At 47.1% G+C, this 13,885-nt stretch overlaps 1 protein-coding gene across 1 annotated transcript; it reads right to left on the minus strand.

Annotated features, from left to right (window-relative positions):
- Positions 1–997: 997 nt before the first annotated feature.
- On the minus strand, positions 998–6,860 carry PRNP (prion protein (Kanno blood group)). The gene is made up of 2 exons (XM_074928472.1): positions 6,728–6,860; positions 998–3,676 (listed from the first exon to the last, which is right to left on the minus strand). The coding sequence occupies exon 2, from the start codon at positions 3,672–3,674 to the stop codon at positions 2,880–2,882; it is 795 nt and encodes a 264-aa protein (XP_074784573.1). The 5' UTR covers positions 3,675–3,676; positions 6,728–6,860; the 3' UTR covers positions 998–2,879.
- Between the last annotated feature and the right edge of the window lie 7,025 nt (positions 6,861–13,885).

Genomic DNA, 13,885 nt, shown 5'->3' on the forward strand with positions numbered 1-13,885 from the left:
ACCATCCCTGTGAAGAACCATATCTTCACGGCTGACTATTTCTCTTTTATTTTAAATTTGAAATCACTCTTATTTTAACTTGAAAAAAATATTAATTAATAAGAAGGGTGGTATAAACCTCCATGTGGCCCTGATCAGCAGCAGCCCCCTGTAGTTCAGGGACCACTGAAGCAGTTGTCCCTGCAGGGCAGCAGAGCTGGGAGCTTTGGGGGTCTTGCATTTATTTTCCCTCCCCTTTTAAATGACATTGGGAAAAGCCTGAGATACTCAATTGTGAGTATTTAGGGCAAAATAACATCTTAAAACAGCCCAGTAAAGTTTGGAGCTGGAGAGCTTTTGGGATGCAGCTGGATGCTGAGTTGGTGTGGGATGAGCAGCAGCCATAGGGATGCTTAGGACAGACCCAGTAATGTCACGGGGGCTTTTTATCCCCCAGATCCTTCTTTCCATTATATATTTTTTTTTAATTGCTTTTGTACAGGGAAGATGTGAAGTGTGGGATCCTGACTTTTTAGTTTTATTTTCCTCAGTTTAGAAACTAGCTCCCAACACTAAACCCTGCCTGCCATCTATTTTTTTGCCCCACTCACCATTTGCTGCTCCACTTACCAATATTCAGAGTAACGTGGTGATGCCCAATAGCCAATTTCAAGAAAAAAAAAAAAAAAAAGCACCTTTATTTTGCTCTTTCTGAGCACCTACAGGAGCTCTGGATCCCTGCTATGAACCTCTTAAGGTTTCTTCTCTGCGAGCAAGCTGCTTGCACACAGGAATAGTCAACTCTTTAGTGTTGAATAGTTTTTTTCCTTTATTTTTCTGCCAAAAGTATGCAAAAGAGTCACATCTGGGGTTTACCTGGAGCACCACTTAAAGACCAAATTCTTTAGCATCCTTGAGAACAAGGGAGTTTGCAGTGCAATAAATCACATCCTGTGTATACTCAAACTAAACAGGTCCAAGGCTTGGTCTTGAGCTTAAAATTAAAGCACCATCTAGCTGAAGGGTCCAAACACTTCCATCTTTTTAATAGTGATTTTTAACCTTTGCTACAGTCTAAGTCATCTAACAGTGACGCTGATTTAGGTACCAGAGAGATTTAAGTAGGGCTTGGGGCTTCACGTGAAGTTGGTCAGGCTTAATGCCACTGAAACAGGAAGTGTAAAAACTCTTTTATTAGACAGAAAATAGATGGAGTAAATACAAGGTATAAATGGGTGTTGACTTTCTGTGAGAAGGAGAAATCCCTGGGCTCAACCAGAGCATTGGCTCTTGTTGGATGGTTGTGATACTGTTAGCGGGAGCAGGGGAGGAGAAAAGGTTAACTGAAATTGTGGGGTTTAGGCCAAATTTAGTGCTGAAAGGGAACAAAGGCACCCACAGGCTGGGGAGGCAGAGCCAGCCAGGGCGAAAAATGCCACTTCTGTCTGCGGCGCTGCAGGGATGGGCGAGAGCTGTTTGCACCAAGGAGGCTGACGTGCATCTTGGCTTTATCCATTTTAATTTGTACCAGACGTTGAACACTTAGAAAAGTTATCGGAATGGCAGATTTTGTGCATGCACCGTTACGGATTTACAAAACATTCGTGTATCACAAAGTACGGGTTACCTCAAAGCCCTGCTTTTCCGGTGAATGTCCTGAAAGATTTCTCTCCTTTTTTTTTTTTTTTTAATATATATATATATATCTATATCTTCACTTAGCTTACACCGATGCAAAAAATCATTTAGGACGGTGTTATTCAGTGCCTTGCAAAAAAAATACACGAGAGATATTAAATATAACTCAGGGTGACCAGTTCGACAAGCGCAACTTTACAGCTGCTACAGGTTATACACAACCCAGCATCGACCCAAACACAAGAAGCAAGAATTTCACCCGCCGCTTCCAAAATTACTTGCAAAATGTGGGTTTTTTTAAGCATCTCCCATCCCTCAGGCTTGGTTTTCCTGATGCTGTTTGCTATAACCATGCGGTTCAGCGGATTTAAGTCTCTTGCTACGTGTTTGACCCCTCCGAGCATCCTTTTTGCTGTATTTTAACATCCCTTAGGTCATGGTGCTGAAGTGTGAGCGTGACTTGTCACCTATAGCCCATCCAAAATAGCTTTTTCTCAGGCTGTAACACAGCAAGCGTTACTGCTTTGGGGGTTTTGGGGGCATTCAGCAGCAGTTTTTGCCTTTAGACAGGCTAAGACAGACAGCTAGGCTCAACCGAAAGCAAAGTGGCGCGGGGGTCAACTGAAACCCGGCCAGGGCTTCAGCCTTGCTGCGGCGGGGGAAATCACTTTATTTTTGTGTCTTGCTGCAGGAGGTATTTGCAGCATGCAAGGTGCGGAGCGGGGAGATCCATATGTACACCAGGAAGGGTGTTTTTTAAGATTAAAGGGTTAAAATTGCAACCTGACAGCTTGTTGCTTGAGGAACCCATATCTGACCCTCCCCAAACCCCTGTGGGGTAAACGGATACTCGGGTGCAACGCCGCAGCGTGCCCAGTGGAAAGGGGTGTTGGTGGCAGCGGGACTAAGGAGATTAGGTAAAACCCTTCCTGTTAGCAAAGAGGATTTTCAGAAACGTTCTTGCAGGGATACCAAGGACCGGGTGAGCTCCTCTCGGGGCAGCCCCAAGGAGGAGGACATGGTGAAGGCCAATTTTTTGAGCATCCAGCTCCATCACTGTCCTGCCACGCCAGGGATGCGTTTGGGGTGGAGAAAGAAATTTTCATCCAGTTGCCTAAACTGGAGCCTCCGGGGAGGTGATGGGGAGCGTCGGTGCCCGTGTGCCCCAAGGGCTCTTCACCAAAGACGACCGTAAGCAAGAACAGGGGGGTTCTGGGGAGTCCCCATGGGGACATCTTGAAGCTGCGGGATCCGGGGCCACATCAGTGCATGACGAAGAGGGTGAGGAGGAGGAGGGCGGCCAGGGAGGCGTCGGCGAGATGCAGCCGGATGCCGGAGGCCAGGCGGTACTCACGGTACTGCTGGACACACATCTCCCGGATCACCTTCGTCACCACCTTGGTCTCCAGCTCCGTCTCCGTTTGGTTCACCGCCGGAGCAGACTCCGAGGCATTTTTCTTGGCAGCGGGTCCGATGTTATATTCGGTCACTGTGATGTTAAAGCAGTCGGCGACAAAGGTGTCCTGCGAGACGGGGCTGCTGTAATCCCGATAGTAAACCTGGTTGGGGTAACGCGCCGAATTTTCGTTCCACCAGCGGTACTCATCGGGGCTGTCGAAGCGATAGTGCATCCCTGACATGACGCGTCCTACGGCGTAGCCCCCCAAACCTCCCACCACGGCACCGGCCGCTGCTGCCCCAGCCATGTGCTTGAAATTGGTCTTGGATTTGGGGGGTTTCCAGGGCTTTTGGTTGTGGTAGGTTCCTCCGCTGGATGGGTTGTAACCCTGCCCCCACCCCGGGTTGTGGGGGTAGCCAGGGTTGTGGGGGTACCCTGGGTTGTGGGGGTAGCTCGGATTGTGGGGGTAGCCCGGGTTGTGGGGGTAGCTGGGATTTTGGGGGTAGCCGGGCTGGCGGGGGTAGCTGGGCTGGCGGTGGCTCCCTGTGCCCCAGCCGCCTCCGCTGGGTTTGCCTTTGCTCTTCTTGGAGAAGGCGACGTCAGTCCAGGCGCCGAGGAGCAGGGCCACCAGGCAGCAGGAGACGAGGAGCCTGGCCATGGCTGCGGGACACAAGGACAGGCAGCGTTACGGGCAGGAGGCAGAGACCCTGCAGCCCCCACAGCCGCCCCGCTGCGAGCACCACGGGCTTTGGGCTCCCCTGCTCGTGCATCATATAAAACACATAACACCCCTTCTAATCCAGCTGCAGAATAAACAGTTTGGACTCAAACACGTATTTATTCTCCCCAATAATATATTTTATATATATTTTTATAAATTTTACATATATTTTAATATATATTTATATTTTTATATATGTATATATCCCCCCACCTTCCCAGCAGGTCTTCTGCTAGCAATGGCACCTTTAGTGGAAGAAATTTGGGGAGGAAAATGCTTCCCTTGTTTGGGAGGTAAAAATCCCCTTATCGAACCTGCTCTCTCCCATCAGATGACATAAATGAGGTTTCTGCTGTGCAAGGGCCGATGGCTGTGAACAGATTCATCCCAGTCTCAAAGCTTTTGTGTCCCCACGGCTGCAAGGAGGGCAGCACCCAGGCTTGAGCCGGAGGTTGTGTTTTCCCAAAGAACGCAATTCAGCATGTTTTGCCCAATTCCCTGTTTATGTGCAACAGACCCTAACTGAAGAACAGCACGTTTCTAGCTTAATGTGTTTGCAAATATCTGCTTACTCGGCGTTTTGCTGCTGGCATCCCAGGGGCGTGCCAGGCGTCTCCTGTGTTAGCTGGTGGGCTGGCAAGGATGAAATCCCATTTTAATGACCCATTTCTCTCCCTCTGTATAGTATAATCCGGCCTGTGTAATACACACCAGGTCTGCAAATCCTTTGGAAAGACCTTTGGAAAATACCACCCAAGCTGCAAAATCCCTTTGGATGCCTCCCCACAATGCCAAGGAGCATTGAATTACTGTTACCCTTGTGTTTATGAATTACTGTTACCCTTGTGTTTATGAATTACTGTTACCCTTGTGTTTAATATGCAAGTCCAGCAATATCAAAGGGTTTTTCTGTCCGGCCCAGGGCTGAGCTATCCCCAAAAATCCCCTGGGCATGCCAGGATGCTGGGGAGGGAGGGTAAAGCATTCCCAGCAACGCGTGGGTAGGCATTTCGCAGCAAGCTTGGATGCTTCAGATGCACTTTCTGGCTCATATTACAGCAAGAAACAATTAAGGTTTGGGTCCTGAGTGGGATTTTTTGCAGCAACTAATGGACCAGCTTCCTCAAGAGTCACCACTCAACCCCGAGTTCAGGTTTAATGCAGATAAGAGATGATGGTCTCTTGTGAGATATTGACCTTATCAAGCGCAACAGGCAGAACCAGCCTCTGTTTAAGCCAGAGGTTCTTCTGTTGCACATTAGCCATGATTTTATGGCCCATAAAAGGCAAATTAAACTCTCCTTGGGTTCAGGTGATGATGCTTTTTCTCTCCTCTGCCCCCCAAAACATCTGGTCTTATGGAAATGATTGAATTAAGGTCTTTAATGTCAGTGTTTTGGCTGGGATCGTTATCAAGAAACTTCGTTAAAAGAGCAGGGAAGATGTGAGAGCCTGTCCTTTGTGAGGGGGAGGAAAGCCAGGCTCAGGCTGCCTGCTTGGCACAGTCTTGTGAAAAAATCGGGTGCGAGCAGTCTGCTTTCGGGCGGGTTTGCTGCCTGACTCGCCTCGCAGCACCCACCCGCTGGGAGTGAGCGAGAATGAGATCAGGGCGTTTAAAAATAGCTGAAAGACATGACAAAAACTCAGATGGGTGAATGCTCCTTGGGCACTCAAAAAAAAAAAGGGGGGGGGGGAGGGGGAAAGCAGCAAATTGGTAATTTTTAAGACGTGAGACTCCCCAAAGTGAGTTGCAAGGGGGGAGGAAATCAACCCCTGGATGAAAACAGGTTATGGCAAAGGCCCGGAGGATATTCCAGCCTGGCAGCACCAACCTGTTCCTCTAATTGCCTTCAGAGAGGAAAGCTCTGATAAACAGAGCAAAGGCTCATTTGCGTTTGTGCTGCTAATTACCGAGGTCCTTGGGCAGCTGAGCTTCACCCCAGATAAAGGCGGTCGCTGGCCCAAACCGCCTGCGCGCGATGGGGACAGGGAGCTGCTGCCCTGGGGGGGAACTGGCTTCCCTCTGCTTGGAAATAGCATTTACAGTGTGACCATAATATTATTATTAAATTATATTATCGAATGGCTTTGCAGGTATTTTTTTCCCCCGACTCTTTTTAACCTTCCTCGCCCATCTTCCCCCTCTGTGGACGAACGTAAGCAATGAGAAATTAATTCAGGTGATTTATATCGGAGCGATTTATATCCACGCTTGTGTCAGAGAACCCGAAAACCCGTGTCTCCTTCGGGGCAGAGGAGGGAGCGGAAAATGGAGGATGCAATCGCAAGCAGCAATTACGTGCGCAGGGCTGGCACGAAGGCAGTTTCGGGTTTGGAGAGGAAAACCAACACCCTGATGTCAAAATAACTGTGGAAATAACCTCGTTAAGGTGTCCAGGAGGAGAGAAGAAATGAAGGGAGGTGGGGAAGAAGAAGGTGGAGGAGCGATGTGGTGAGGAGGGTGGGAAGATGCGTGTGAATGGGGGTGTCAAGACACCCCCCCTTCTCCCCGGCAATGCTGGGAAGATCCTGGCTCATGACAGGTGAAAAATCAGGGCTGGGGCTATGGGGAAGGGGGCTGCAGGCTGGCGGTTTGCTTTCTGAAAATATCCCCCCTAGTTTTTAGAAATCCCCCCACATTTTTTTTTTTTTTTTTAATCCCCCAAATTAAGGGGGAGCGCAGTTCTGCACAGCCGGGAGCTGTGTGAAAGAACAAAACCCTCCAGGTAGCTCGGGGGGGGGGGGAAGAAATTTCCCACCGGCATCAGCTTTGAATCAGCTCTGAATAAACAAGCAGCAGTGAGAAGGAGAGCTCTGTCTTTTAAGAAGGACGCTCGTCTTCGGAGCTGGAAATGTCTATTTTTAGGTGGCGATGGCGGGGAGAAGAGGCAGCCCCCCATCCCCTGTGGTGCTGCTCAGAGTTAAAAGCCCCCTCACCTCTGGATTTCTCCCACCCCAAGCCCCCATGTCCCGTTTTCCCCAGCACTCACCGCCCAGGAGCCCGCTGCTTGCTCGGTTCAGGGTGATTCAGCCTCGGCCGCGGAGCTACGGGGAGGAATAAATAGCAGGAGGGAGGAGCTGGCTCCTGCGCAGCCCAGCCCTGCACAGCCCGGCCACCATCCTCCCGCCTTCCCTAGGGAATACCACAGCCGGCACGCCGCGAAATAGGGGTTCACCCCGCATCATCCCTCCCGGCGGATAGGGGCGTGGGAGGCAATGTCAGCGACCAAACGGGTGGCTGGAAAAGTGCAGCACTTGGATGGTTTTATTCAAGAAATATTGATGGGATCGGCGGGGTTTGGGGCTGGTTTGGAAATCTTGGCACCAGGGCTCTGGGTAGAGGGAAGGATGTTTTTAACAGTTGCCGGCTACAGCTCCAAATCCGTTATCCTGCGAAACAGAGAGATGCTCTATGCGTTGATGGAGAGAAAATAAAATAGACTCACACCTACAGGGAAAAGGATGAATCTGTCTTCCAAGTCTGTCTTGCTCCGAAGGAGTAAAATTCAAGTTTGCACGGAGTGGTTGCACTTTGTGTTGAGGTACCCTAATATGTAATGGGAGGAAATGCCACAGCAGTCAGTTAAAAATTTCAGGGGATGCTCATGGCAAGCTGGGGCTTTTGCAGCACCCTTTCTCAGAGAGTGAGGGTACGTGTGGCTATCGAGACCTAAAGACAAGGAGTTATCTCCTTAAGGGTTAGGACACGCTATAATAAACTGGTTGGATCCAGAGCAACCTGGGATGCTTACATGGTGGTTGAGAGATGCAAATGAATCTTGAAACTAATTGCATTGAGACTGATTTCAGCACAGCCACATGATACAGCCCAAATCCTCCTGAGGTTTGGCTGCCTGAAACAGTCAGGCCAGGTATGGTCGTCCCGGTGATGCTCCCACCCCTCGACCACAGAGCACAGCTGGCTGTAAAGAGGATTTCCACGCCAGTGCTCCATACACTTGTTTATCCATCTGGCTGGATTATGTCAAAAAGAAAAAAAAAAATCATAATTTCTGTCTGGCAGGGAAATGAGTTGTGCTGGGTGCTTTGGCTTCACTGGGGACATGTGCGTATTAATTTCTGGAGGAGACAAATAACGGGGGCAGGATTAAGGTCAGCGAGCCTGCTGAAGCTGTCTCCTACAATACACAGGCATATTTATTCCTTGTGTGAACACGCAGATGGCTCCTGGTTCTCTGGTTTTGGTTTAAATGCTTTTCAGTGGGCTATCTAAAATCCAAAGCCAGGAAAAGCAAGCACTGGGAATGGGGTGGTTGGGATGAAGTCATCCGTGGCTTCTAAAAAATCAGGATTTTTTCCGTAATAATGTATTTCGGAAGAAGTTCTGCTCTTGTCTAGGGAAATATAGAAACCCTCTCAGATCCCAGCTGCAAATCGAGTAGGAGCAGCCTATTGAGTATTAATTTTTAATTTATTGTGGAAGTTAGAAGTGCTAAAACCACGCAAACCAGTATCTCCACAGCATCTATTTAATGGAGCCATGCGCCACATGGTTTCTTTAGCATTTTAAGGTAAAATTTTTCCTGGCAGCAAGCCAAGGGCTGCATGGATCTCCACCGGAGGTTTGGCCCTTCTTCAGCTGCAGCTCAGGCAGGGATGGGAGACAGAGAAAATAATGGGATGTTAAGTGCAACGGGAGTTTGTGCCAGGTTAGAAAGCATTAATGAGATGGGTTTTTCTTGTAACAAATGGAAAAAGCTGACTTTGGTTTAATGATAAACTGGGAAAGGACCCAGGTTCATTTCTTCTCACTGATTTTTTTTTTTTTTTGCTTTAATTCATGCAAAACACTTTTATTCACATAACTCTAGACTTATCTAGAGAATTAGCCACAGTCAGGGGAAGGCATTAAAATAGTTTGTGGGAGATTTACTGAAGTTTTGCAGTAATTTGATGGGGTTTGGAGGTTTGGTCCCACAGCCTGTCCTCATCCCAATGTCACTCCCTGGAGCCGGCAAAAATTCTGGGCTCAAGCTCACCCCATCTCAAATCACACTTAGCTCATCAGGCAACCTCTTCAAACTCTCCAAAAGCAAAAATAAATGGAAATAAGTGCTGTGTTTGCAGGGTTAATGAAAGGCATTTTGCAGAACTTAGTTTATTTTCCAGTCTCACCACAGAATAGTCTTTTTGAAGTTAAAATGCTCTACTTTGGATTTTTCTTGGAGACCAGAAGTCTTGGTAGTATTCTGCTCCTGCCTGGATGAGAGCAGAGAAAATCTAATTTGGGGAATACACAGGAGTGCAGGGAAGGGAATCGCTGTGAGTGCATGGTTCCCATCAAAAAGGAAAAATGTTGCTCAGTCATGCTGTAATTTTCCCATGTCAAGTGCATAATTAAAATTTGAAGCCTTATTAGGGCATTTTCTTTGGTGGCGAGGGCTTCATTGCATGCACGGGGTAAAGCTATACCAGGGCTCATGGCCCTGCTGACCCCAGGAAGGGCAGGTCTCCGCTGAGAGAAACAAAATGTCATTTTTGGCCCATTTTTAGGCAATTCTAGCTTTTTTTTTTTAGGATGTGTGACTCTTAAAAGAAGGATTTTTCCATGTGCTGCATAGAAACCTTTACCTGCAACATTCTACTGTATTAAACTGCAGGATTACGCAGCTCACGGATGGCATTTCTCCTTTGGTCTTGGCAACCGTAAGTTTTCCTGTAAAAAAAAATAAAATTATAAAGTCCTATATAAATTTTTAGCCTTTTGCTGTGAATGGAAACAGGCCAGAAGGCAAAACTGGCAGGAGCAGGGCATTAAATACGCACATTCTAAATATCATCAGTTACACAACGTGCGATGGTGGGGAGGAGAAGTCCCAGCAAGTCCCTAATCCCGGAGGCATGTAAGGGCACAAACAACGTGCCAGGAGAGCAACCGTCAAGGGGGGAAAAACAACCAACCCAAACTTTCCATATAACATCTCGTGCTGCTTCCAGGAGGGGTTTTCTTTTTGGCCAGATGCAGCTCTGTTGCAAAGCCAAGGAGTGCAAAGCTGTCATGGAAAAAATAAATCAGTTTATGACTATTCTTCAGTAAATAAGACTCATTGCAGCCGTGATGCTGAGGAGGAGTCTGTCCCCCAGCGCTGACGGGTTTTCCTCACCAGTGATGTCTTTTTGCAACGTGATCTACAGGCAGATGTGACTCAGGTAACAGGATCCTGCCAGCATCTGCCTGCTGGTGGGAGGCTCCAGTGAGGGACTATTGAAAGGTGGTTTGGAGAGGAGAAAACAATAAGGCAAGTCTTTTTCTTGCTGTGTTTCCAAGACAAAACTAGATCCTTGAAAGCAGATTAGCCAAATCAATTTAACATGAATTTTTCTTCTTCAGGCTGCGGCAACTGAAATATAAAATACTGGAGGCTGCACGCACCCTCCTTCTATTTACTACTAAACAACTGTCTTTAAAAGGTTATAAATGTTCATCCAGCTGCTACAATCTGATTAGGAGCGTAATAACCTCTGCTCATGTGCTAGCTGCTATTCCAGGCAGGGACACACGTAAGCTCCTTACGGATGGGCAGGACGCTCCCCGCCCGCAGGCTGATGCCTTCCCAGTGAGGCACTGCATCTTTAGAAGACAACCTGCATGGGACACAGCTCCCAAAAATGTGCCTTCAACCCCTCCCAGGGTTGGTGGCATCATCCAGGTGTGCTAGAAGGTAAAATAACAGCTTTTATTAAAAATAAATAAAATAAAATGCCTTTTTTTTTTTAAAAAAAAAAAAGGCGCTTTTTTTGGTTTGTAATAAGTACTGATAATAAAAGTGCTTTGAAGGGGAAAAAAAAAAATCAAGTTTGGGTATTTGAACCTCCATGTTGACAGCTGGATTGGTTTATGGGAAATGAGAGAAGTCAGTCATGCTCGTTCAAGGAAGATGTTTGCTGTCTTATTTGGTTTCAGCCCAGCATTTGGTTTAAAAATAACTTGTCCCTGTGCCTTCGGAGCAGCCGCTGCGGGACACGCCGGGTTTGTGTCCCCGGGCTGAACAATTCGCTGCTGTGCCTGGGAGCGTGAGTGAGGGGAAGAGCCGTAACCCTTTGCAGAAAGGGCTTATTATGTCCTTTTGTATGAATAAATCTCCTGGTTTTCAGACAGACAAGGACAGCCCAGTGTCTTATAAAACAAGATGCCCTTCCATAAAGCTGCAGGAACAAATACTCTTCCAGCAATGCTATAATCCAGCTTCCCATAAACTTCCCCGAGTGGTGCAATACCCAGAAGCTGGCTCATTCTCAGGAAAAGCCGAGTATCTGTATTTCTTTTTCCTCACAGCAGGACTTGAATATGTGAGTCACCGAGAGGCTTTCCTTTGCCTCTCTCCCATTTATTTTTAACTTACAATCCCTTTGGAAGACTTTCTGAGATCAGAGCAGCAGCGTAAGCACATTGGATGACATAACGTGGCTGCACTGAGGTCACCTTCTTAAAAATAAACCGGGGCACACCCTGGATGGGTGAAGCTGCTGCCATTTTCGTCGTTTTTATATCAGTCAGCTGTGCCAGCCTTGGATCCTGCTTTGGGGAACTGCTCCTGTCCCAGAACACGTCAGCTGTGTGTCGAGAGCCTGTAGGAGTGTGCTGGAATCCTGGCTGACTTATTTAAATGCTGTATCCCCAAGCGGAGCTGCAGGCAGCAGCATCTTCTGTCAGAGGTGTGATGGGTGGAAAGACACCGCCACGGTCCTTGGGGCTCCCTGGAGATTCCCGGCTGGGTTGTGCTGGAAAAGAGGCAGGATAAATCAGTTTTCTCAGGGGGAAAAGGGGCTGTGGAGTGAGATGGGGAAAGCTGAACACCAGGAAATACAAATTGCTTGATTTTTAATTAAAAAAAAAACCAAAACATCAAGCAATCAACTGAGACAGGGACCAGGATGGAGACAAAGAAATATTTAAAAGAACTGTTATATTTTTCTCTTAGCTATATGTTTTTCTTTTATATACATCATTTTGGTCCAGGTCTTCACCTTGTTTATTCACGTGAGAATGAATCAAGCTCTCGCACTCCATGACCTGGTTTCTAACCCATGTACTTGGTAAGGTTGAGGTGATTAAACCCAACTCACTCACAAAATAGTCATGCAAATCCTCTTAGCTGAGCCGGTGAGTATCTTTCCACCACAACTTTATCTCTCTCCCTCCATATAAAGGGTTCCCAGGGCCAAGGTTGGCTTTATGTGGTTTCACCCCCTTTTTTCTCCGAATATAATTGGGAATAAGCAAAGCTGAACTGGTCTTAGGAAATGTGTGCCTGTGGGGGGAAACCGGTTCAGATTTTTAGCCATTAGGGTTTTGAATCTTTCGAAACAGCTTCCCACATGACGTGCACCTTTCCATGTATTTTGGAGCACCTTCCAGCCGGGATGTCAACCCAAGACCGCGCATGGCTTAGTCCAAAGCTTTTCTTTCCCCTAAAGCAACAAATTAAAGGCTCTTTATGAAGCTCGTGCTGAGGATCAGGCTGACATTATATACCAGAGATATTATACACCAAATATTCAGGCGTTATATGCCAAATCTGCTCCATATGTTTCATTCTCTGCCCTTTTATCTTGGAAGGAGATCTGCTGATGTGAGAAAGCTTTACCATTGCCTGTGTGGGAGCAAGAACAAGCCAATAATCAGAGTCTGGAGTGAGGAAAAGCCCGGGGAGAGACAAGGCTGCTCTGAAGATGCTGAAGATGCTCATGCAGAGTTGTCATGGGCATGATGCTCTCCGTAGTCATCTCCATGGCTACCTCGGCACCAAGCAGACGGAGTGCAAGCGATGTAGGAATGGTGTTGTTAGCTTAAATGCTTCACACTCTCTCTCAGCTGATGTAAATAAGCAATGCTTGGGATCATCCAAGAGGTTTATCTCCAGGGATGATGACTGGTTTTTAACCAGAGCTTGAAGGCAGCTGAGATTGCCAATGTTTTTATTTATGAAAAACTGAGATTTGTCACATCTCCCCTGAGGTATTTCTACAGTGGATGCACTGAGGTACAAGCGCAGGACGTAGTCAGATGAGCACAGGTTTTTTTACTCAACTTTAGCCAATGCAGTTGAAAAAGACAGGTAATATTCCTGCTTCTGACCCAAGATTATGCTATGGGAAGGGCTGCCTTAAGAAATAAAGCTGTGTGGAGATGAGGATGTTCAGTTGTGAAATTAGAATTTTGAAATTACAATTTTTTTACCAGCTAGTAATCTTTTTTGTAAACAACACTGAAGATTACACAAAACAGGACCATCTAGTTAATACAGTCCGGAGCCGAGGTGTGCTAGCTTTAGGGACTGAGCAGAGATGCCAGAGCCAACAACTCCCCTAAAGGCTTCCTCCTGAATTTTATCTCCTTAACTTTTCCAAAGCAACTCCTGATGCAGTGTGAACACCACTGCTCACAGCCTGTGTGGGGAAAGCCAAGACAATAAAAGTCACATTAAATCTGTGCGGAGGGCTTGAATTACAAGGGAAGAAGCTCACAGACCTTTCAGGGCTTAGGCTTGCCATGATCTCCATGTCACCAAGAGCAAAAACACAGAGGTGTCAAGCACAGGCTGCAAAACATTTTATCCAGCGATGCTTTGAGAGGAGGGAGGAAAATAGTTTATAAGATGATGAACATAAACCTTGTTATGATCACACATGTGGGAGCAGCACTGGAGGACAAACCCCAGCTCAGGCAATGGCGTTTTGCTCCAGTGATCGGCAAAGAGAACTTTTGTTCTCTCTACACTTATTGCTAAAGCTGTGTCTGGCTGAACTACACAACTCTAACGTGCCCTTTTCCCAGCAGCTCCAGTGACCCTGGCCCCCGGCTTGTTTTTCAGTGCATTTCCCAGCAAGCCCAGAAGGCTCTAGGGAGGGAATAATGATCAAAGTACAGAAACTGGCGGAAATTAGTTTTGCATTTATGGTGGCAGGTCAGGACCAGCTGTTTATCCTGAGCTGGGGGGGGACACCAAGCAAATTCTTCACACCAGGCTCGGTGGAAGGAGGCTTCCCGTAAGCAAAGCTCCATCCGCAGCCATTAAATAACAAATAATAATAAACACTAATAATACAACACAGTTTCTTTTTCCCAGGGTGTTTTCTTGTCCATATTCTGGCCTAAAACAGCTGCGTCGTCCAAAATATTTTAA

The sequence above is a fragment of the Athene noctua genome, chromosome 28 (genome assembly GCF_965140245.1).
Source record: "Athene noctua chromosome 28, bAthNoc1.hap1.1, whole genome shotgun sequence".
Taxonomy (NCBI): domain Eukaryota; kingdom Metazoa; phylum Chordata; class Aves; order Strigiformes; family Strigidae; genus Athene; species Athene noctua.